The sequence below is a fragment of the Silene latifolia genome, chromosome 4 (assembly GCF_048544455.1).
Source record: "Silene latifolia isolate original U9 population chromosome 4, ASM4854445v1, whole genome shotgun sequence".
NCBI classification, from domain to species: domain Eukaryota; kingdom Viridiplantae; phylum Streptophyta; class Magnoliopsida; order Caryophyllales; family Caryophyllaceae; genus Silene; species Silene latifolia.
Window position 1 is genome coordinate 4232495 of NC_133529.1, and position 22856 is coordinate 4255350.

A 22856-nucleotide genomic window follows, 5' to 3' on the forward strand; every position below is an offset into this window, starting at 1 on the left:
AACTACTCCGTATTATGGAGTACATCATAAATAGGAAAGTATAAACCGGGACATAGAAAGTAAGCATTTATTCTTGGGGTTGTTTTTGTTGAACATTCTCACCATGATTGTGAACACAATGAAACATCCTCAATATACTAAAAAAATAATACAACTCTAAATTTTCCCGCTCAAATTTCCCGTCTATGTATTCACCTTCTAATAAATGGCCACCACTCTAAATAATTGATCTCACTCTAATCCTCTCTTTATTCATTTACTTACTATATATAAAAAACTTATTTAAATTCTATTTTTACTAATAAATGATCATATATATTAAATTACAAACTAAATTGTAAATAATTCTAATAATCATAAATTTTATGATTAAATTACAAACGAAGTAAGTAAATAATCGTTATAAACTCTAATATTTTTATATAACAAAACCGTGCATAAATGCACGGGAACTACAAACATTTCCATTAACTAATTAATTCATTTATTTACCTTTTTTTATTATTTATGAGAAATATTTTAATTTGAGATTAACAAATGAAGTTATTAAGAAGGGTGAATAAAACTCATAGACACGTATATTTCCTCTACATTCCTCCTAACATTCTATTTAAGAGACACATACAAGTAGACTTGTACTCGGGCCGGGCCAGGCTCTCCTGGTCAAACCCGGGCCAGGCCAGGGGGAAGGGACGGGCTTGGTCGGGCCGGGCCGGGCCGGGATGGAATATGCTTGACCCGGGCCAGGACCCGAGGCGGGCTAAGGGCGGGCCGGGCTGACGGGCCTTACCATTTTATTTTTTTATTTTTTATTTTTGCTAAAATGGCGGGCCAAGGCCGGGTTGGCTCAGGCCAGGTTGTATAAAATAACGGGTCAAGGCGGGCCGGGTCGGGCCATTCCGGGTCAGTCCGTGCTGATGGCCAGCTCTACATACAAGGCTAAACGGGTACTTTCTCCATGTCATTTATATATGCTCCCGTTTGAATATTGTGTTTAATAATATTGACTTTAATCAATATTTTCTCATAATTACAGTAGTTACAAGTTACACCATTTTTGAAATAATACAACTTTGAAACTATTTTCTCATAATTAAGATGTAACAATATTTATGGTGCATATTTTAATCATAAAGCCTTTATTTCTTGTCACTTTTGTTAAAAATTCTACTTTATTTACCAAAGTGAAAGTCTAACGAAATATGGCATTTGTGCACTACATGTGTGGTGTTTTTTTTTTCCATGAAAACGATATTGCTACGTTATTATGTATGATGATGGTCGTTTGGGATTCTTTTGACTCGCCAATTATCAAATTTTTCTAGAAAAGTTATTCCTTCACAAATGTATCTTGGTTATATCCTTTTCTTAAAAAAAAGAATGTCATTGTTACATCATTACATTCTCATGCGGAGATAACTTTAAATCGATAAGTACAAAACATTACTTGACACAGTGGAACATGATAAAAGAAATATCTAAAATCGATCTTGGAACTTCAATCATCAGTTTGAATAACTTTTGGTTGAGAATTTGAGATTGTTTCTTCACACGCACTCCAACCAATCATCTGATACCATGCTAATTAATTATCTCAACCAAAAGTTTAAGGTAATAATTGGAATCCCACAATCGGTTTTATATACTAACAAAAACGGATGACAATTATATTAAATCGACCTCACGCTCTAACATTTTGGCTCGGCCATAGCCCATAGGGTAGGGCAACAATATAGACGAATGATTGATGTTAAAAGCACCATGCAAAAGTGAATGTTGATGAAAAGTAGGAAGCCATATTTGTGATAAGGTTAGTAAGTGGAAAGCATCAAAGCAAACTCAAACTCAAATAGGTATTGGATTCTTTATGTAATTCGAGACCCCAAAGGTGATTTCTTCCTTTCTTTCCTATCATATCCTAATTATTATTCCTCCTCATCCATAAATCCAGGGCCAAAAGGTTACTGCTTTTTTTTAGACTATTCACGTCAGAGTGGGAGTCTTTGATATTATTCTTAATCTATAAGATAAAATATAGTCATGTGAGATCTTGTTTGATTTATCGTCATGAATGTTGTAAGAATATCAAATTTTTATAATTTTTAATAATGTGTAACTAAAGATATGCACGTTACAAAACGTCATAAACGAAAGTGTGATAAAGAATCAGAATCCTTTAGTGCGGATGGGAGGGAGTAGGATGTTAAACCTTTGAATTGTCATTTGAAGGCAAATTAAAAGGAGAGGAATGAATAAAATCATGGTCGGGCCGTCAAATGCATTTGAGATGTTCGGTTTTGAAAGTCTGTTTGATCGAGGTTCGAAAAAAAGGAAAACAAAATTTATGTACAAGATGGTACTCGAACATGGGCATTCAGCTCGCAAATGAAAACAAATAAATAAATGGTGTGTCCCATTACTATGACAAGAGCAATGTTATGCCTTTTTACCACATCCAATTTTTATTAACTTGTTAAATTGATTACTACGCTCGCGAAAATTTTGAACTTCAGTTAAGAACTTTTTGAACTTGCTATTAGACGGCCCTGAATAGTGAGATGTGTATAGTTAGTAGGATGACAAGAGCAATGTCTCCTCAAATAATGAAAAATTTGAGAATTTTAATTAAATTTTTTGAGTATGTTTTTAAATTTAACTCATGCAGTACTAATTTGTTCCTTGTGAAAATTGTCACCCTAACTATGATGCTTTTCTTTGTTGATCCTTTTGGTATATGCTCAAGTCACTTTTGAATGGTAATATTTGGTTAATCTAAACTCATTAAAAGGCAAAGAACCATTGTATATGTGTATTTTGTATATAACCTAATCGTCTTGATTTATGAATGTAAAATGGTTTATATAAATCACTCCATAGACTCTAGGAAAGTAACATCAATTAATAATATTTGAAATATTATTGGGACTCTCTCCAAATTCAATTATTTTTATTTTACTTTTTTTAAGAGATTTTATAGAATAATTCAAAATTGAACAAGAAAGTATTTTTTGGTGAATTTTATTGGACATCGTTATCATGATGATAACGGTAATTAAACTTGATATATGGGTAATTTAGATTAGACTCGGTCTAACCATTTCGAGTCGGATCGTTTTAGAGTTCACATGGGTCCTTTTTTGGTTTGGTCAAACCTGGTTTTGATCATTTATGGGTAGGGTCAATTGAGTTGTTTTGGTTAATCTGAGATTTTAATTATAATAAAGGTTTTGTTTTAAATTAGTCTTTTTGAGTAAATTGTGGTCGTTTATTGTAAATACTATAAGGTTATTTTTGCTAAATACCATGTTACATCGTTTACTACATTCAATTGGTGGTAATAATATTATTTTAATAACGATAAAATTGTTATGTTTACCCTATTTAACGCAATCATCAAATGAAACTGTTAAGCACAAACCAAATAACGTAATCATAATTCATAAACATCGTTATAATAATGTTTTCACAAATAACCATATATATAAAAAACAAAATTGGAACACATATTGAGTGATATTTTTACTAATAATATTTTAAAAAATGAGTAAAAAATACTACATTTTCAAAAGCTAAAAAATCCAATTCCATAACCTATTATTCAGTTCATAGACTATACAACTGGATGTACAATGCTATTGTACATCTAGGGTTATTTTAGTCTTTTTCTAATACAATTATTAAATCCTAAAATAATAAACCTAAAACAAATCAAACGTAATCCCTCCTCTCCATAATTGCTTCCCTATTCTAACTACTGATCTCCATCTTCTTCCCTTATACTTAATTATCTTCCCCCTCTAAATTATTCAATCAACTATCACAACTCTCATTCTTCAATCAAAATCATTAAGAAATTAATCAATTTTTACCATCAATGGTGGACGGAGCTTTATTGGTTGATTGCCGATGGCTCGAATTCTTTATATATCCATCTTTTTTCCATTATGCCTTACATAATCATCCTCTCCCTCTAATTTATTTAATCTATTATAACTCTCTTTCTTCAATCGAAATCAATTTTTACTATCAATGATTGACGATGGATGGCTCGAATTCTTCATATTTAAGCTCGAGTTCTATTGTCAATAACGCATCTAGTATGTGTAATAGCTCAACTTCTTAGATAACTTGGAAAAGCCTTGGGAAATTCAATTGGCAAGTCACGCATCAAGTGGAGCTTTAATGGCTAATGACTGATGGCTCGAATTTTTTTTATATAAGCTCGAGTTCTAAGTTCAATAACACATGTATTATGGGTAATAGCTCGACTTCTTAGATGACTTGTAAAAGCCTTGGGAAATATAATTGAGAAGTCATGTTCGGTTATATCATACTGTTCAGCAAGAGATCAATAAGGATATAAAAGTAACTTAAAAATAGTTTGTATATAAAATTTCAACAAAAAACTCTACATTACAATTAGAACTAAAAGACTAGATATAGACTCAAAATCTCATGTAAATAATATTTTGTTGAACTATTAGTAGATGTAATGCCAAGAACTCGAAACATATACTAAAAATATGAAGAATTGTTGAAATGGGTAAACATAACCTCAAAATATATAGCTCGAGTTCTTTATAATATTAGCTCGAATTCCTCAAAATATATAGCTCGAGTTCTTTATATATTAGCTCGAATTCTAGCCAGATGTATAATGAGCATTATACAACTGGATGTAGGATCCTATTTGTGTATTATTCCACCTTACAATTTCATATTAGATCCACACCACATATAATATTTCGTACACAATAAAACCATTTCACCTTATAAAACTGTTTTTTTAGTTTGTTTTGTCTTTTTTTTGTTTTATTGTTGTTTTACAAAAACAAGCCTTAAACACTTATTTATTACCATCAATAAAACAATTGAACGATTTTATAAAATAATTCAACAATTCTCTTACACGGCGATCTATTCCGTATTATTCATAGAGTAATTTGATATCTTATACCTTGAATAAGTCATTTTTTTCAAATCTTATACCTAAGATAATTTTCCTTAAAATCTTATACCTAAAATAACAATTTCTTTCAAGCTTGATACCAAATCTTAAAAAAATCCCTAAATTAACAATTTTACCCTTACTAGTTTGATGGTTTTTAGCGGTGGAAATCGTGGATGTGTGTGTTAAAGATGAAGCTAATGATGACAATGTTTAATTAGTAAGGGTAAGATTGTCAATTCAATGCTTTTTTTCAGATTTGGTATCAAGTTTGAAAGAAAATGTTATTTTAAGTATAAGATTTTAAAGAAAGTTATCTTAGATATAAAATTTAAAAAAGTGACTTATTCAAGGTATAAATTATCAAATTACCCTTCATAATATTCTTTACTCATTGAGTAAGCGTGGACTCAATGTAGAAAACGACTATAGTTGACTCATTATAATCTCACTAATAACACGGAGTCACGGAGTAATAATCCTCCAAAAACATCCAATCACATTCTTTCTTCCTCTTTCTCTCACTTCAACGCACACTTCCTTCAAACAAAACAAAATGCAGAAAAACAACCCCAATAACCACCACAAACCACCGCATCCACCACCCTTATCCATCTCCCTCCCTACCCCAACCCGACCCGAACCGAACCCCGAACCTGAACTCGACTCATTTCCCAACTCCCCTCTCCAATCCTCCTCCTCCCACCGATCCGACGACCCCGAACCTGAACCAATCTCCAAAAACGACACCGCATTAGTCGTCGTGGAGAATTACTACTCCCCACTAACATCACCATTTCCACTAACCCCACCCAACACCACCACCCCCACCTCCGCCGCCGCCGCCGATGAAATTCCACTGTCTCCGACGCCGCAGACGATGCTCCAATTCAGCCGACGGGAAGAAGCGCCGCCGCAGTCCGGCGTTTTGCACGGCGTCGTAGAAGGAGGAGGAGGAGGAGAGAGAAAGGGGAGAAAGGTGAGGTGGCGGAAGAAAGAGGTTGGCGTTGGCGTTGGTCGCGGTGGTGGTGTTGTGGAGAGAGTAGGATTGGGAATTAGGGTTTTGGAGATTGTGTTTTGTTTGATTTCGTTCTCTGTTATGGCTTCTGATAAAACTCAGGGTTGGTCTGGTGATTCTTTCGACCGATATAAAGAATACAGGTTTGTAATTCGTTTCGATGCAATTCTCGACGCAATTTTCATTTTGAGCCGAGTCTTCTTGGTAAGAACCGGTTTATTTTCGAGTTACTTGGTAACTCCTTTAGGACATTTTTAGTCCTGGTGTAATTCTCGATGCAATTTTTATTTTTGAGTCGGTTTGGAAATTGGAAACAATTGGTTTAAGGCCGTAAATTTATTTTTAAGTCCCTGCTATTTGTGTGAGCCCTTAAATGATATTGTTGTTAGCTAGCATAGTCGATAAAATCAGCTTCAAATTGGCCTTATGGGTTAATTTTCGATGAGAGAGCTTATTTCAGGTGATAGTCGTGTAAATGGAGGGGGAGAATTTTGGAAAATGGGATGAACACGAAGAAATGGAGGAATTTTTATATTCAAGAATTTAGATGGTAGGAGGAAGCTTTGGCTCTCTTCGACATATATTTCAGGTGATAAGGTGTGTAAATATAGGCTTTCTAGGTTGAATATTGTGGTAAAATGAAATAAGATTGACTCTGTATTTGATTATAAGAGCTCTTCATTCTGTGCTTTATGGAATTTGGGGTTCATTAGGTTGTTAGATGCGTGTGTGGTTATTTTGGAGTTTCACGATCTTGAGCAGGAGGTGGACGTAGTTTGAAAAACCATACAGCCACGAGTAGACTTTGCCTCTGGGTCTTCTTGTGATTCAGACTGATAGTTCCTAGATTTTTTGATGTTTACATACAGAGTATTTCATAGGTTTTCGGTGGCATAAAAGAGCCTTGGTGGATGAACATCACCATTTTTTTGTCATATTCTTTCCCTCCATTTTAATCCGTTTTTTCATTAATAAGATTCCACTTGGGCTTGAAGGATAAAGCTTTTAGGGTTAGTAACTTTGATGTGAAACATGCTCTTAAGAAGTTGGCTTTTCCACAGTTTATTGTCTTGTATGAAAGGAAGGCTTTGAAGTGGTTTTTGGGTGCTACATGAGAGTTAGCAGTTGCAGTTGCAGTTGCAGTTGCTTATCATAGTGTGCTTTACCATCCATTTACCGAGTATTTAAGTTTTATTGTTTACCTACATACCTTTTAAGAGTTTTAATTTTCACTATATCGGTTATCTTCTGATTTCCTACTGTAATCACCATTCGCCACTAGCTGATTAGATCCCTGTCTCCAATGGGACAATGCCATGTTGTTGGAAAGATTTTAGTTTTGGGAAATCGCTTCTTATTGCTGATGAACTAGAACGGGACATCTGAACTGGATAGCTATTCCCCTTTCCCTATTTGAACCAGAGTTTGAGTAATTTTTGGCGTTGACTGTCAGTGATGTGTATTGTTAAGTGCTTGGTTTGAACATGCTTATAATAAGTCGGAGATTAACTGCTGTGTTGTCGAGTTATTGAATTATAGCCATGATGGCATTTCGGAGTTGATGTGGAGTTCTTGGAACATGGAACACCAATAGATACCACTTGTAAGTATACGTCAATAACGTAGCCTCAGCGTCTGAAAAGTTACGTGATTCCGTCTATGGTTGGGGTAAAAGGGAGTAGAATGTCTGCAACCTTAGCACCTTACTTGTGTCAGCACAGTGAAGCTGTTTTCAGAAGGCCTATATGAAAGCTGCCACTAGAATGGTATCGTATACTCGTATGACTGTTACTAAACTATGAAATAAGTGCAAACAATTTAGTGAACCATTTCATTTTATTCCGTCATATTATAGAGCCAAATCATGGTTTGCCTCCATAGGAAATGAAAATTGTTGGTGAATTTTCTAAACCTCTTATAGAAAAATAGATTTTCTAATCCGTTCTCATCCGACTTTGTCTCAAACATCTTCTTCAAATGTAGGACAGTGAATTTTCTGATCCTCTTCACTTCTGCACATATTATGGGACTTCTTGAGAGTTTCGTGTACCTGATCCTCCCTGCTTAGAGTAACAATATGCATATGATTGCATGTTCTCTTTATTTGAATGAATTATCAGCTTAGAGTTGCTCAAAATTTGACGTTTCTGTCATTTGTTCACAGGTTCTGTTTGACAATGGCTATATTTGGATTTGTATACTCGGCTTTCCAGGCATATGATCTCGGCAGTTATCTGGCCACAGGAAAACATGTCATCAAACACCGCCTTCGCTATCAGTTTGATTTTATTATGGATCAGGCATGTAAAATAAAATAAAATAATTTCTACATTTTAAAATCTGTCAGACCCCGTCCATTAATATTGCCCCAACCCTGCCTACCTGGTTGTGGGTGGGCCGTAAAATCGATGTTCTAGTTAGAGCACATCTAATACAGAGTATTACAGCATTGCAACGTAATCCTCTGCAATTTTGCTTGCGGTAATGTGGTATAGGGATTAAGCATCATTCTGTTTCCGAATTTTCAGATACTGGCATACCTATTGATATCAGCCTCCTCAGCAGCAGCCTCAAGGGTCGATGACTGGCAAGCGAACTGGGGGAAAGACGAATTTACAGCCAAGGCTAGTGGTTCCATCAGTATGGCGTTTCTCGCTTTCATTTGCTTTGCCGTGAGCTCTATTATTTCCGGTTACAACCTTTGCAACCCTGATAACTGATATATACTGATTCATTACACCTTGTAGAGCTGTACAGAAGAATACTCCGTACTCCGTATATGCTAGGAAAGTCATTTGATGAATGTAAACAACATTTAAGTTTTGACTACTCTCCACAGTTTACAGTAATAAATGCAGTAACTGACAGTCTTAACAGTTCTGCGTCAGATATTTGCTCATATCTGTGCATGAAAATACGTGCATGCGCCTGTTGGATTTAAGTAGGACGGATTCAAGGAAGATGATTCGAAGGAGTTCTTGCCAGACCTGCCTTTAGTTTGTGGCCGTTTGCTGGGTACTTGATTCGTTACTTGTAACAACTTGGCCAAGATTTTTACAGCGGAAAACAAGAAAAAATATTACAATATTACGGCGAAAAACATGAATAATCAGCAAACAAGCTGTGTCTGACTTTCACAGTCGTAGTCGTCTCATCAGCATTCTTGTGCAGCTGATGACATCCTTTGCTGTATCAGCACCTACACTGCTGTACACATGAACACCATTAAAATTACATCAGCAGACGATCTTGATCCCATGTTACCATGAAATGTTTTTCGCTTGAAATTTAATTATATAGTTTCGTAACTGTGAAGCACCTCTAAAGTAAGCCCCGTCAGCATGTCCGAAGAGTTGTGGATGAGTGTGCTCTCTTGTAAAGTACATACTGGCAATTGGGGTCTGAATACTTGTCTCCTTAGGCGGTTGATGACATCCTTTGCGGTATCTGCACCTGCAAAGTAAGCCCCATCAACATATCCGAAGAGTTGTGGATGTGTGTGCTCTCCTGTAAAGTACAGACCGCCAATCGGAGCCTGCAGGCAGATGTTACAAAATTTGATTATGAAGATCCTGTTTGGTATTTAGCAGATTATTATTAGCGGGAGTAGATTACGTACCCTCAAATGTTCATGTTTCTCGTCAGTATAGCCAGCAGGCCAGTTAGAGAAGGTACCCTTGTAAAACCTGTCAGAATTCCATCTCGGAATCATAATATCAGTTGCATCAGGAATGTCCTTTCCAAATATTTTACGAAGAACTTCCATGGCTTCCGCTTTTGTCTCCTCATCTGGTTGTTGCTCTATTCTTATTGATTCTTGGTCTGCCGCTGTCACGAACATTATGTTGGAACCTGGGTACTCCTTCTCTAGTTGCTTCATTTACAACAAACAATTCAATTAGTGCCGGAGCAAGGAATATTAGAGTATGATCATATTTCATTGACGTACCTGCCAAATTGCATAGTAACCGCGCCTTTCATTGACATAGAAGAAAAACTCTGTTCCGGGTCCTGTAGGCCAGAATGTCTTAGGAAACTTGAGGAAAATCTTAGTGTATGTACCCAGACTAAATTCATCAATGGCTCGTCTTTTCCATAGCTGTTTTCAAAGTGAAACCCGATAAAATTAATCAATGAATCGAAAAAATTGAGTAATTATTTGATTTAGGTGTGCTTACAGGTAATTGAGGTTTAAATGTGATTAGATCGCTTTGAAGAACACCAACACTGGGTGAGAGAATTGCAGTTTTGGCGTGGAATACGCTTCCGTCTTCTGTTTTTACGGTCACTCCAGTCTCTGAGTACTCGATTTCTGTCACAACCTGTAGCATTTTATTCACGACGTGAAATATTTAGAATAGAATTCCGTATCTTTCTAAATTGACTTATAAACAAACTGACAGACTTGAATAACCCGTTTACCAAATCTACGCTTAGCAGTAGTACCTTATTGTAATAGAGCCTAGCGTCAATAACCCTGCCATCTTTGTAAGCGAGGCGAGTTTTGACGATTTCATGAACAATACCTTCGAAACCTCTTTCATCAGCAACAAAGTATTCACCTTCTCCATACAAAGTGAACTCTGGCCTTGGTAATATATGCTTTAAGCTTGTTACCCTTGGTGCTTCTGCTTGTTCCCCATCAAATGAATAGAAGTCGATCATTCTCTCTAGTGGAGTTTTAGGCTCCCTGTCAGTTAAAATTTACGACAAATACCGTTAGTCTCGTATAAAACTGTAGAATATTAACACATATTATTATTCAGTAGCTCTTATGAGAGACTGCCTCCCACTAAATTAGTGGAAAACATAATAGGAAAAAAAAAATCAGTGGATCCCTCACCGCTATTGAGAGACCGTCTCTCTAAAGTTTTTGTGTTATTATTAGGCCGTCATTAAATGAATGCTTAATAAATACTCGCTCCATTTCACACTAATATTCTCATTTGATTTACGAAGTAAATAAATCAGTGAGTAGATTATACAACCAGTTGTATTTGTTGTATAAAAAAGAATTTGAACTTTATAATGAATTATTTGAACTTAGACTTATAAATGATGAGCTTTATTTGAAAGCATCCGAGCTCCATTATAAATATATTGATTTTAAAAAATTATAATGAAATTTAAGAATAGTATATATAAATTCAATTAGATTTTAATTTTGACATTAATTTTTTTTAAATATAAATAAAAAACTATAAAAACTCGAAAAAAATACACATAACTCGGTAAATTGTACAATGCTTTTATACACCAGGTTGTAAATAATACGGTGTAGAGATTTGTTGGTAAGAATTACATGTGATTTAAACGTTCAACGGCCAAGAGGGACATATCATCATCCACAAGTTTGTTATCAGTTAGCGTCTTGGCAAATTCTGTGCCAAATTTTTCATTGCTCTCGGCCTTGCTTAATGCTGTTTCAACCTCTTCTTTCGGATATAATCCGCCCCTAATACATAAACGACAAGACAATAATTAGTCGCGATAAGGTATAAGATTCGTCATTTGTCTTGATACATAAACGACAAGACAATAATTAGTCGCGATAATGTGCCAAATTTTTCAACGCTTGAGCTAACTCTTGTTCTTATATCTGGGTAGGGGAGGACCCACCAGTAGCAAGAGGTGGCGGCCGCTACCCCAAACATTAAAAAAAATGATTTAGAAGACGGATTTTTGCTACCCAATTATTGCTGATTATTAGATAAGTAAACATTATTCCATTAAATATACAATAAACAGCTTGTGAACTTGTGGTTCAATGGTAAAGGCTTTGACTTTTCACCAAATAACCAGTTTTTTATTTGCTGGTTAAGTATTTAAGTCATTAAGAATAAAATCAGGTACGATTAGTTAAGGTTAAAGGTTAGATTATACGATAACTAACTCTTGTTTGTAGGTGTTTAAGGAAACATTGCTAAAGTCGGAGTAGTAGTTCTTGAGTTTGATTGTCTTTGCAATTTCGAACATGGGATTTTTTTCGAGACCTCCGACACCATGAAGCCAATTTGCGCCTTTCTCAATTGCGTGACCTCCAAATTGTGTCTTGTGAATACGACCACCAATTCTGTTTGTTGCCTCCAAAATTAAGAAGTCGTGAATCCCTGCGTCTTGAAGCTGCTTTGCTGCAGAAATCCCTATATATTTGTGACTCAGAGTCTGTATATTTACAATAGTAATTTTGCATTAAACAATGTAAGGAGAAAATAGTTTCTCACCAGACATGCCAGCTCCAACGATAATAACACTGACAGGCGTTACACCAGTAACCAAAGTTACAGAAAGTAATAACAAAACTAATATCATCATATTTTCGACCTACATTGTTATTTTCTTACTCCGTACTATATATAGTAGGTTATAGAATAATGTTGTCAACTTTATTTATCATTTCTAAATAAAAAAAGGACTTTTGGGTAGTCTCATTTTTATAACTCTTTAATTATTATGTGCGTGCGATCCCTCAATTGAAGGATTAATTCTTTAATACTCGGTCTCGAACATCGATCAAATTGGCAATTTGCCCTCTATCAAATATAAGACAATGGATTTTCCAATACTCGGTCTCAAACATCGGCTTCAAATATAGTACAACGGATGTTTTAATACTCAATATTAAAATGGCGAATGGGGAATTTGGACTTAAATAGAAGGAGTAATATAAACAAATTAACGGAGTTTGTTTTTTCCGATACAAAGTTTACATGAAAGAAAAAGCCTTACTTTAATTTGTTAATAATCCCTCATTTTCAAAGACTTTGCTTAGCAATTCTTCACAAATTATATTACTTCCACATATAATATTACTTCTTCACTTGAAAGAAAAAGCCTTGCTTCAATTTGTCAACCTGGCATGCCCCAGCACGACCCAACACAACACAGCACGCCATGGGCTCAAGTTTTAGAAAGAAGATTGTGGGTCATGGGTCAACCCAGCATTCTCAAATCTCATAGAACTCGGTCTTCAATTTGTCAACCAGACATTCTCAAATTACTCCCGTTTACCTACCATTTTTATAAAATAACTCTCTTTTATAATATTTTTTTTAAAAATTACTCCCTTAAAATATATTTTTATCAAAAATTGCTTCAAACTCCAACTTAAGTCACTTATTTTGTCTCTTTAAGAACTTACCACGTTTGTGACTTAGCCAATTTATACTTTAAAAGGAATAACAATGGTTAATAAGTTCAAAAACGGACGGAAAAAGTAACCTGCTAGTTTAGAGCTTTGAAGCAATTTTTGATAAAAATGCATCTCAAGGGAGTAATTTTAAAAAAAAAAAATTATAAAAGAGAATTATTTTAGAAAACTAGTATGTAAAAGGGAGTAATTGTTAATTAACTCTTTTATTTATGACTTAGCATTTTACTTTCGGAATGTGATCCTTTCATTTCCTAAAAGAGAATGTTCTTTATATACTTCATTATTGGAGTACTACATTGGAACCTTATTTCTACGCATAAATATAGACCCGTTAAACTGCACCAGAATATGATCTTGATCGTTGAGAGGAAATTAACCCTCCATTTCTATTGGAAATGTAGAGGATTTACCATTAGCCTGTCCACTCATAAATTGAATATTGTAAATAAATAACACTCGACCTAAAATTGTGTCACATATAAAGTTTCACTCATTACGGATTAATTGATTTTGAGATGAAACCTCATACAATATATTTTATGAAGTGAAGTAGTGGACGGTCTCTCCTCCTTGGATGAGTGCGGCCCAAACCTATGTATGAATTTAATAAATACTATAATTTGTGATATAAATTACTCCGTATAAATAACAATTGTAAGTTCAATAGTACAAATTTAGCGCTAATAGAATTAGTAAAGGGTATACGATAGTATATCTAAGATAGACTTATGATACGGACAATATTCTCCTATAACTAGAATTGATACGAACGAAGATATACAAATAATACAAACGATAATCTTTCCACGACCTCCGATTCTAATAGGTTAAAGTATCGCCTGGAAGATCACCCAAAGAGCAAGTGTTATATATCTTAGATAGTATTCATGTTGACTTTGCCCTTGCATACTTGCCTCCTTAGGCATCTGATGACATCCTTTGCTGTATCAGCACCTGCAAAGTAAGCTCCATCAGCATATCCAAAGAGTTGTGGATGTGTGTGCTCCCCTGTAAAGTACAGACCGCCAATCGGAGCCTGCATGCAGACGTTACAAAATTTGATTATGTAGATTCTGTTTGGTATTTAGCAGATTATTATTAGCGTGAATAAATTACATACCCTCAAATGATCATGTTTCTCTAGAGTATAACCAGCAGGCCAGTTAGAGAAAGTACCCTTGTAAAACCGGTCTGAGTTCCATCTCGGAATCATAATATCAGTTGCATCTGGAATGTCTTTTCCAAATATTTTACGAAGGACTTCCATGGCTTCCGCTTTAGTCTCCTCGTCTGGTTGTTGTTCAATTCTTATCGATTCTTGGTCTGCTACTGTCACGAACATTATGTTCGAACCTGGGTACTCGTTCTCTAGTTGCTACACTTGCATCAAATACTTCAATTAGTGGCGGAGCTAGAAAACTGACAAAGTGATAGTTGAGGCCCAACTATTATATTTATTCTTATTACGCCCCGTGAGTTATTGGAGGCTATCAGGATTTGAACCCGTGTCCTGGCTCTGATACCATGATAGATGAACCATCTCAACCAAAATCTTAAGGTGATGATTGAGGTTCAACTATTATATTTATTCCTATTATAATTGAACATAATTCATTGATATACCTGCCAAATTGCATAGTAACCGCGCCTTTCATGGACATACAAGAAGAATTCTGTTCCGGGTCCTCCTGTAGGCCAGAATTTGGTAGGGAACTTGAGGAAGATCTTAGTGTATATACCAAGACTAAATTCATCAATGGCTCTTCTTTTCCATATCTGTTTTCAAAGTCAAACCCATTAAAATTAACGTTTGTCTACACATTTAACGTAAGCTAGTATCAAAAGACTGAGTTAGGTGAGCTTACCGGTAATTGAGGTTTAAATTTGATTAGATCGCTTTGAAGAACACCAACACTCGGTGAGATAATTGCAGTTTTGGCTCGGTATACTTTGCCATCTTCTGTTTTTATGGTCACTCCGGTCATTGTGTACTCAATTTCCGTCACAACCTGTACCATTTATTTTGGTCACGACATGATATAATTCAGTCTCTTTCAAAATTTCAAAAGTTTGATCAAACTCGAGCAGAGTTTTGAAAAACTGTTGTACATGGTTTGTTTAACGGGTTTTGCTCATTTACAACCTTAGCTAGACCTGTCAAAACTGATCCGAGTCTAACCATCTACTTCAAACATAAACTTGGATGGTTCGATAACAATTTATTTAAACTTTTAAAGTAAGAGACTTACATAAATCACATTGACATATAATCGAACTGATTGAATTGAATAACCCGTTTACCAGGTCTACGCTCAGTTAATGTATTATAGAACTGGTTGTATATACAACTTATTTAATGTAGTTGAGCTTTATTATAAAGTTGTCGAGTTCTATTAACAAAATTATAAAGCTATGGTACAAAGTTATTGAGTTTAACAGAATAATTATTAAACTCAATAACTTAGTAAAATAACTCAATAACTTGTAAAATAACTCAACAATTTTGTGTAAGAGCACAACAAATTTGAGGCGGTTGTACAATACTAATATACAACTGGTTGTAGGATAGTATTTGTGGTCTACGCTTAACAATACCTTATTGTAGTAGAGCCTAGCGTCAATAACCCTGCCATTTTTGTAAGCGAGGCAAGTTTTGGCGATTTCATGAACAATACCCTCGAAGCCTCTTTCATCAGCAACAAAGTATGCATCTTCTCCATACAAAGCATACTCTGGCCTTGGTAATATATGTTTCAAGCTTGTTACCCTTGGCGCTTCTGCCTGTTCTCCATCGAAGTAAAAGAAGTCGATCATTTTCTCCAATGGTGTTTTGGGCTCCCTGTCACGTAAAATTTAAATACCACTACTCACGAGTTTACCAACTAAGCTAGTTGATATTTGCATGTGTGGAGATTTAATTTAATTTGTTAGTAGACTTTGTTGGAAATAGGGGCTACTATTTGCATAGTCTTTTTTCCATTTTGTCCCACATTGGTGAGGAATAGTGTTTGTGTTGTGTTTATATATGACCACACTCCTTACCATATCACTAGTGGGTCATGGGAGGCTTTTGTGGAAGCTTTGCGAGGTGCTTAATTCGGCTCGCGACATGCATAAGCGCAGCGTGCCGTGCTCGAGCCCGAGCCCGGCCGGATCGGAGTTCGGGATTCGGGATTCGGATTTTGCAATCGCTGCGGCGGGGCTTTGCCTATCTTTTTGGGCGAACCGTTTGTTTTGGACTGGAGTTTGTTGTCGATGGTGGGAGCCTATATGTCTGATAGTGCAGTTGGTGGAATACTATAGTGCTGCTTTATTTCATTCCACTACTGTGTAAATGCTCCACTAATGCACTACGCTCCTGCTTTTTGGCTCCAGCTTTCGGCTCCTTTACTGATCTATTTTCTATAAATAGATCATCAATCTTCACTCCAAAACACACAGAACAAACATACTCTCTTCTTCTTCCTCTTCTCTGTTCATTATTTCTGGGTAAAGCAATTTACGTCGTTCCAAGTCTCACGAGTTCGGAGTGGGCGAATCGAGTGGAGCGTAGTGTTATCCTTCGGGAACTACCGGCACTAGCTGATCGCCACCACGGTCGTACCGGAATATAGTTTTCAAGGCAGTGGCCATCATACCACGTCACTACTAATTCGGTTATCTCTATTCTTTCTCATTGTTACTGCAGTTTACGACTAACAATTTGAAAACTATATTATTGTTGCTGTAACAATGTCGATTATGTCTAAGAATGCTCCTGATTTGTCTAAAGTCGAACCCTTAAATGGTCAGAATTATAAACGTTGGGCTCAAAAATTACTGATGTTTTTTGAACAGTATGAAATTGATTACGTTCTTTTTTCTGACCCGCCTGCGCCTGTAAACGAAATTACTGATGATGTGCTGCTTACACCTCCTGGAATTTCTGTAGTAAAGTCAAATGCAGAGGCTATTATAAAGCATGAAAAGGATAATAAAACAGTTAGGTTTCACCTCCTTAATCTTATGCATAATACCCTATTTGACTTATTTATGGTTTACAAATCTGCTAAAACCATGTGGGAATTACTAGAGAAAAAATATGGGTGATGATGATCTTTGGTAAAAAGAAGTATGTCGTTGGGAAATGGCTGGGGTTCCAGATGGTAGATGACAAACCTATAATGGATCAAGTACATGTCTATGAGAATTTATGTGCTGACGTAGTGAATGAAGGGATGAAGCTAGATGAGATTTTTCTAGCAAATGTGTTATTGGAAAAATTCCCCCTTCCGGTCCGACTATAGAAACCATCTTAAGCATAAGAAAAAAGACTTGTCTCTCCAAGAACTAGTAGGACACATGAGGACCGAAGAGGCAAATCGCCTTAAAGACAAACCTGTTAGTCAATCTGTTAAATCTTCTAATGCTAATGTTGATGCTAATTTGGTTGAGTCTGGTGGTCCGTCCTATACTGAGAAGTTCAAGGGTAAGGGTAAGGCTAAATTTGGTCGGGGTAAGAACCAGGGTCGGGCCAAGAAGAATGGTCCAGGGAAGCACTCCAAACCGGTTCCTAAGATTCGTAAACCTGCTAAGGGTCCTTTTTGTCTGCTATGTTTGCGGAAAACCTGGGCACAAAGCCTACCAATGCTCCGAAAAAGAAAATGATGAAGCCAATGTCAGAATCGATGACATCATTGCTTCTTTGTGGTTGTGGAAGCTAATATGGTGGGTAATGTTCTTGAATGGGTCTTGGACACCGGCGCTTCCCGACACCTCGTGCGATAAAGGGTTATTTCTCGAGTTCGAGGAAGTAGTGATGGGGGTTGCGTTTTTATGGGTAACTCTTCATCCGCACCGATCAAAGGCAAAGGCAAGATCTTTCTCAAACTCACCTCAGGGAAAACACTTGCTTTAAATAATGTTTTGTATGTTCCCTCGTTACGTCGAAACCTTGTGTCTGGTGCCTTATTAAACAAAGCTGGGTTGAAGCTTGTGTTTGAGGCTGACAAGGTGGTAATGTCGCGTAATGGGGAATTTGTGGGCAAGGGTTATCTGTCTGGGGGGTCTTTTTGTGTTGAACTCGATTGAGTTTTTAATAATATTGCATCTATACGCTTATATATTGAGTCTATTGATGTTTGGCATGGTAGATTAGGTCATGTGAATGTTGACTATATTAAAAAACTTAGAACTATGAGTTTAATTCCAAGTTTGACGAGTCAAGAATTCTCTAAATGTGTTAGCTGTGTTGAAGCTAAATTCACAAAGAAACCTAGTAAACCTGTCACAACTAGAAATACGAGTCTTCTTGAGTTAATTCACTCCGACCTGGCTGACTTCAAAAATATTGCAAGCAGAGGTGGGAAGAATTATTATGTCACCTTTATAGACGACTGTTCAAGGTACACCCGTGTCTATCTGCTTAAGACTAAAGATGAAGCAGAACAATCGTTTATAAACTTTAAAAATGAAGTCGAAAATCAACTCGACAGGAAAATTAAAAGGGTAAGGTCTGATAGAGGTGGTGAGTATAAATCTACTTATCTAGCCGACTTTTGTGCTGCTAATGGTTTAATACATGAGACTAGTCCACCTTACTTACCTCAGTCTAACGGTGTAGCTGAACGGAAAAATAGAACCTTAAAAGAGATGATGAATGCTATGCTTTTAAGTTCTGGCCTATCTGACGACATGTGGGGGGAAGCTATACTTTCTGCTTGTCACATTCTTAACCGTGTACCTCATAAGAAAATTGACAAGACACCCTATGAGATGTGGAAGGGCTATCCTCCTAACCTAAGTTACCTTAGAGTGTGGGGGTGTTTGGCTAAAGTGGGTTTACCTGATTTTAGGAAACCTACTGTTGGACCAAAGACCTATGATTGTGTTTTTATAGGTTATGCTCAAAATAGTTCTGCTTATAGATTCATGTCTTTAAGTGATCGTTCTATATCTGAAGCAAGAGATGCTGTGTTTTTTGAGCATGTTTTTCCATTCTGAAGAATGTTGATTCATCTCCTAGTTTGCCTGTTACATCTATTGATATCTCTTCACTTGCTAGTAGTAGCACTTCTACTAATCATGATGCTGAACCTAGAAGGAGTAAGAGACCTAGATGTCCAAAGAACTTTGGAGCTGATTTTGTTTCAACTTTTTGTGCCCGAACATGGATACACTTTGTTTGTGCTAGTGATGAATTTGTCTCACCTTTTTAATAGAAGATGACCCAAAAACGTATAGTGAGGCAATGAAATCCATTGATGCTAATTTTTGGAAAGATGCTATTAAAAATGAACTTGACTCTATTATGTCAAATCAAACTTGGAAGTTGAGTGACTTACCTAAAGGTAGTAAACCCATTACAAGTAAATGGATCTTTAAAAGGAAAATGAGACTGTGGTACAATAGAGAGGTTCAAAGCTAGACTTGTAGTTAGAGGCTTTACACAAAAGAAGGGTATTGATTATTTTGATACTTACTCTCCTGTGACCAAAATCTCGACTATTAGGACTCTTGTCGCCTTAGCTGCTATTCATAACCTTATTATACATCAGATGGATGTTAAAAGCGCTTTTTGAATGGTGAACTAAGGAAGAGATCTATATGTCTCAACCTGAAGGTTTTTTTGATTGAGGTCAAGAGAGTAAAGTGTGTAAACCGAACAAGTCTCTTTATGGACTGAAACAAGCACCTAAACAGTGGTATGAGAAATTTAACAACACTTTAATAAGTAATGGCTATGAGGTTAATCATTCTGATTCATGTGTTTATTCAAAGGTAATAGAATCTGATTGTGTGCTCATATGCCTTTATGTTGATGACATGTTAATACTTGGTAATAATTTAGAGGTAATAATTAGAACCAAAGATTTTTTGTCATCACAGTTTGAGATGAAGGACTTAGGAGAAGCTGATGTTATCCTAGGAGTTAAGGTCATCCGAAACTCCAATGGAATCTGTCTAAGTCAATCTCATTATGTTGAAAAAGTGTTGAGAAAGTTTAACTGCTTTGATGATGTGCCTGCCAGAACACCATATGATCCTAGTGTAGCATTGTGTAAAAACTTGGGCAAGAGTGTTTCCCAAGAAGAGTATGCTAAAATCCTAGGTAGTGTGATGTTTTTGATGAACTGTACTCGACCAGATATTGCTTATGCAGTTAGTAGACTGAGTCGTTATACACATAACCCTAGCAATGAACACTGGAATGCTCTTCGTCGTTTACTAAAATACCTGAAAGGAACAATTGACTTATGTTTGCATTATAGTAAAAATCCTGCTGTGTTAGAGGGATACTGTGATGCTAACTGGGTTGCAGGTAACGATGAGATCTGTTCTACTAGTGGTTATGTCTTTACCATGGGTGGAGGTGCTATATCGTGGAAGTCTTCTAAACAGACTTGCATTGCACGCTCTACCATGGAATCTGAGTTCATAGCTCTTGAGTTGGCAGGGCAAGAGGCTGAATGGTTGAAAAACCTTTTAGCTGATATACCGGTGTGAAGGGACGGCTAACACGGTCTCCCGCTTTGTGACTCGCTGGCAAAGAATCGGTGTTGCAAAGAGCAAGTGTCTACAATTCGAAAAAGAGACATATTCGAATAAGACACGCTGCAGTTAAACAACTCCAAAACAATGGAGTGATTGCTTTGGACTATGTGAAGTCCGAAAACAATCTTGCTGATCCCTTTACTAAAGGGCTGACTAGGAGACTAGTCGTTGATACGTCGAGGGGAATGGGGCTTAAGTCCTTAGGTCAAGAGTGAGACTTGACTAAGTCTAAAGCTTCTATTCCTATGACATTGTATGATTCATAGCCTTAATGGTAATGCTTTTGAGACGCACTTGATGAATCATACACCAGGTTGGACTTAGATCCTTAATGACTCATGTGAGAAGTGCTATTGAGGAGCACTTGAGTCACCTACGTAGGTGTAACGATCATTAGACTATGAGAAGTCTTCTGAACACATCTATCAGTACCGAGGTAAACGCATAACTCTAAAAGAGCGCGTTGCACTTTCGCGGAACGACCTTAATCTGAAGGTATGATATGTGTTGTGGGGGGTATCGACCGAATCTCAGCTAGGAATTCAAATCGTAAGATATTCTCTCATTTGTAAGTAAGTTGTTTCCTCATTTCACTAAAGTGTCAATTCAAATCGAAAGATATTGATACCTAAGTATCTAATCCTTCCTTTACCCAGGAATTCTTCTTCTTTCTCTCGGCGCCCTAGTGGGGGATTGTTGGAAATAGGGGCTACTATTTGCATAGTCTTTTTTCCATTTTGTCCCACATTGGTGAGGAATAGTGTTTGTGTTGTGTTTATATATGACCACACTCCTTACCATATCACTAGTGGGTCATGGGAGGCTTTTGTGGAAGCTTTGCGAGGTGCTTAATTCAGCTCGCACACGCGTGCCGAGCCGAGCCCGAGCCCGGATCCGGATTCGTGATTCGGGATTTGGGATTTGGGATTTGGGAATCGCTGCGCGGGCTTTGCCTATCTTTTTGGGCCGAACCGTTTGTTTTGGGTGGAGTTTGTTGTCAGTGGTGGGAGCCTATATGTCTGATAGTGCAGTTGGTGGAATACTATAGTGCTGCTTTATTTCATTCCACTACTGTGTAAATGCTCCACTAATGCACTACGCTCCTGCTTTTTGGCTCCAGCTTTCGGCTCCTTTACTGATCTATTTTCTATAAATAGATCATCAATCTTCACTCCAAAACACACAGAACAAACATACTCTCTTCTTCTTCCTCTTCTCTGTTCATTATTTCTGGGTAAAGCAATTTCGTCGTTCAAGTCTCACGAGTTCGAGTGGGCGAATCGAGTGGAGGCGTAGTGTTATCCTTCGGGAACTACCGGCACTAGCTGATCGCCACCACGGTCGTACCGGAATATAGTTTTCAAGGCAGTGGCCATCATACCACGTCACTACTAATTCGGTTATCTCTATTCTTTCTCATTGTTACTGCAGTTTACGACTAACAGACTTACATGTTATTTAAACGTTCAACGGCCAAAATGGACATATCATCGTCGAAACCTTTGTTATCACTTAGCGTCTTGGCAAATTCCGTGCCAAATTCTTCATTACTCTCTGCCTTGATTAATGCTGCTTCAACCTCCTCTCTCGGGTATAATCCGCCCCTAATATATACATACACGATAAGACAATAATTAGTCGCGGTTCTAACTTCTAATCTAACTAGTTTTTAAAATTATTAGAGGACTAACTCTTGTTTGTAGGTGTTTAAAGAAACATTGCTAAAATCGGAGTAGTATTTCTTAAGTTTGATACTCTTAGCAATTTCGAACATGGGATTTTTCTTTGGACCTCCAACACCATGAAGCCAATTTGCACCCTTCTCAACTGTGTGACTTCCGAATTGTGTCTTGTGAATACGACCACCAATTCTGTCTGTCGCCTCCAAAATTAAGAAGTCGTGAATCCCTCTGTCGTGAAGTTGCTTTGCTGCAGAAATCCCTATAGATTTATATATATAGTCGGATTATTATCTCGTATATACCTGAACTTTTATATACATCTATAAATATGCATTTGATTAAATTTGAGCTAACATCATCATATTTCAACATTACTATTTTTTGCATTAAACAAGGAAGAAATAATTTCTCACCAGACATTCCAGCTCCAACAATAATAACACTGACAGGCGTCGCACCAGTAACCAAAGCTACAGAAAGTAATAACAAAACTAACATCATCATATTTTCAACCTACATTAC

At 36.6% G+C, this 22856-nt stretch overlaps 4 protein-coding genes across 5 annotated transcripts; 1 reads left to right on the forward strand and 3 right to left on the reverse strand.

Moving 5' to 3' along the window:
* The first annotated feature begins 5410 nt into the window (after window positions 1-5410).
* On the forward strand, window positions 5411-8865 carry LOC141652627 (CASP-like protein 4B2). The gene is made up of 3 exons (XM_074460171.1): window positions 5411-6109; window positions 8131-8266; window positions 8495-8865. The coding sequence occupies exons 1-3, from the start codon at window positions 5505-5507 to the stop codon at window positions 8684-8686; spliced, it is 933 nt and encodes a 310-aa protein (XP_074316272.1). The 5' UTR covers window positions 5411-5504; the 3' UTR covers window positions 8687-8865.
* Window positions 8866-9028: 163 nt separating this feature from the next.
* Window positions 9029-10312, reverse strand: LOC141652631 (polyamine oxidase 1-like). 2 transcript variants are annotated; one of them, XM_074460176.1, is made up of 5 exons: window positions 10145-10312; window positions 9916-10065; window positions 9586-9840; window positions 9286-9501; window positions 9029-9170 (listed from the first exon to the last, which is right to left on the reverse strand). In XM_074460176.1, exons 1-5 carry the CDS (start codon window positions 10295-10297, stop codon window positions 9159-9161), a joined length of 786 nt encoding a protein of 261 aa, XP_074316277.1. In that variant the 5' UTR covers window positions 10298-10312; the 3' UTR covers window positions 9029-9158. The 2 variants fall into 2 exon arrangements, with proteins under 2 accessions (XP_074316277.1, XP_074316276.1); XM_074460175.1 differs by having other exon boundaries at window positions 9029-9173.
* LOC141653930 (polyamine oxidase 1-like) lies at window positions 10299-12281 on the reverse strand. Its single transcript, XM_074461795.1, has 4 exons — window positions 12191-12281; window positions 11860-12109; window positions 11269-11421; window positions 10299-10656 (listed from the first exon to the last, which is right to left on the reverse strand). Exons 1-4 carry the CDS (start codon window positions 12279-12281, stop codon window positions 10299-10301), a joined length of 852 nt encoding a protein of 283 aa, XP_074317896.1.
* Window positions 12282-13993: 1712 nt separating this feature from the next.
* LOC141653931 (polyamine oxidase 1-like) lies at window positions 13994-22838 on the reverse strand. The gene is made up of 8 exons (XM_074461796.1): window positions 22748-22838; window positions 22344-22593; window positions 22104-22256; window positions 15715-15958; window positions 14985-15128; window positions 14743-14895; window positions 14240-14494; window positions 13994-14155 (listed from the first exon to the last, which is right to left on the reverse strand). The coding sequence occupies exons 1-8, from the start codon at window positions 22836-22838 to the stop codon at window positions 13994-13996; spliced, it is 1452 nt and encodes a 483-aa protein (XP_074317897.1).
* Window positions 22839-22856: the final 18 nt, after the last annotated feature.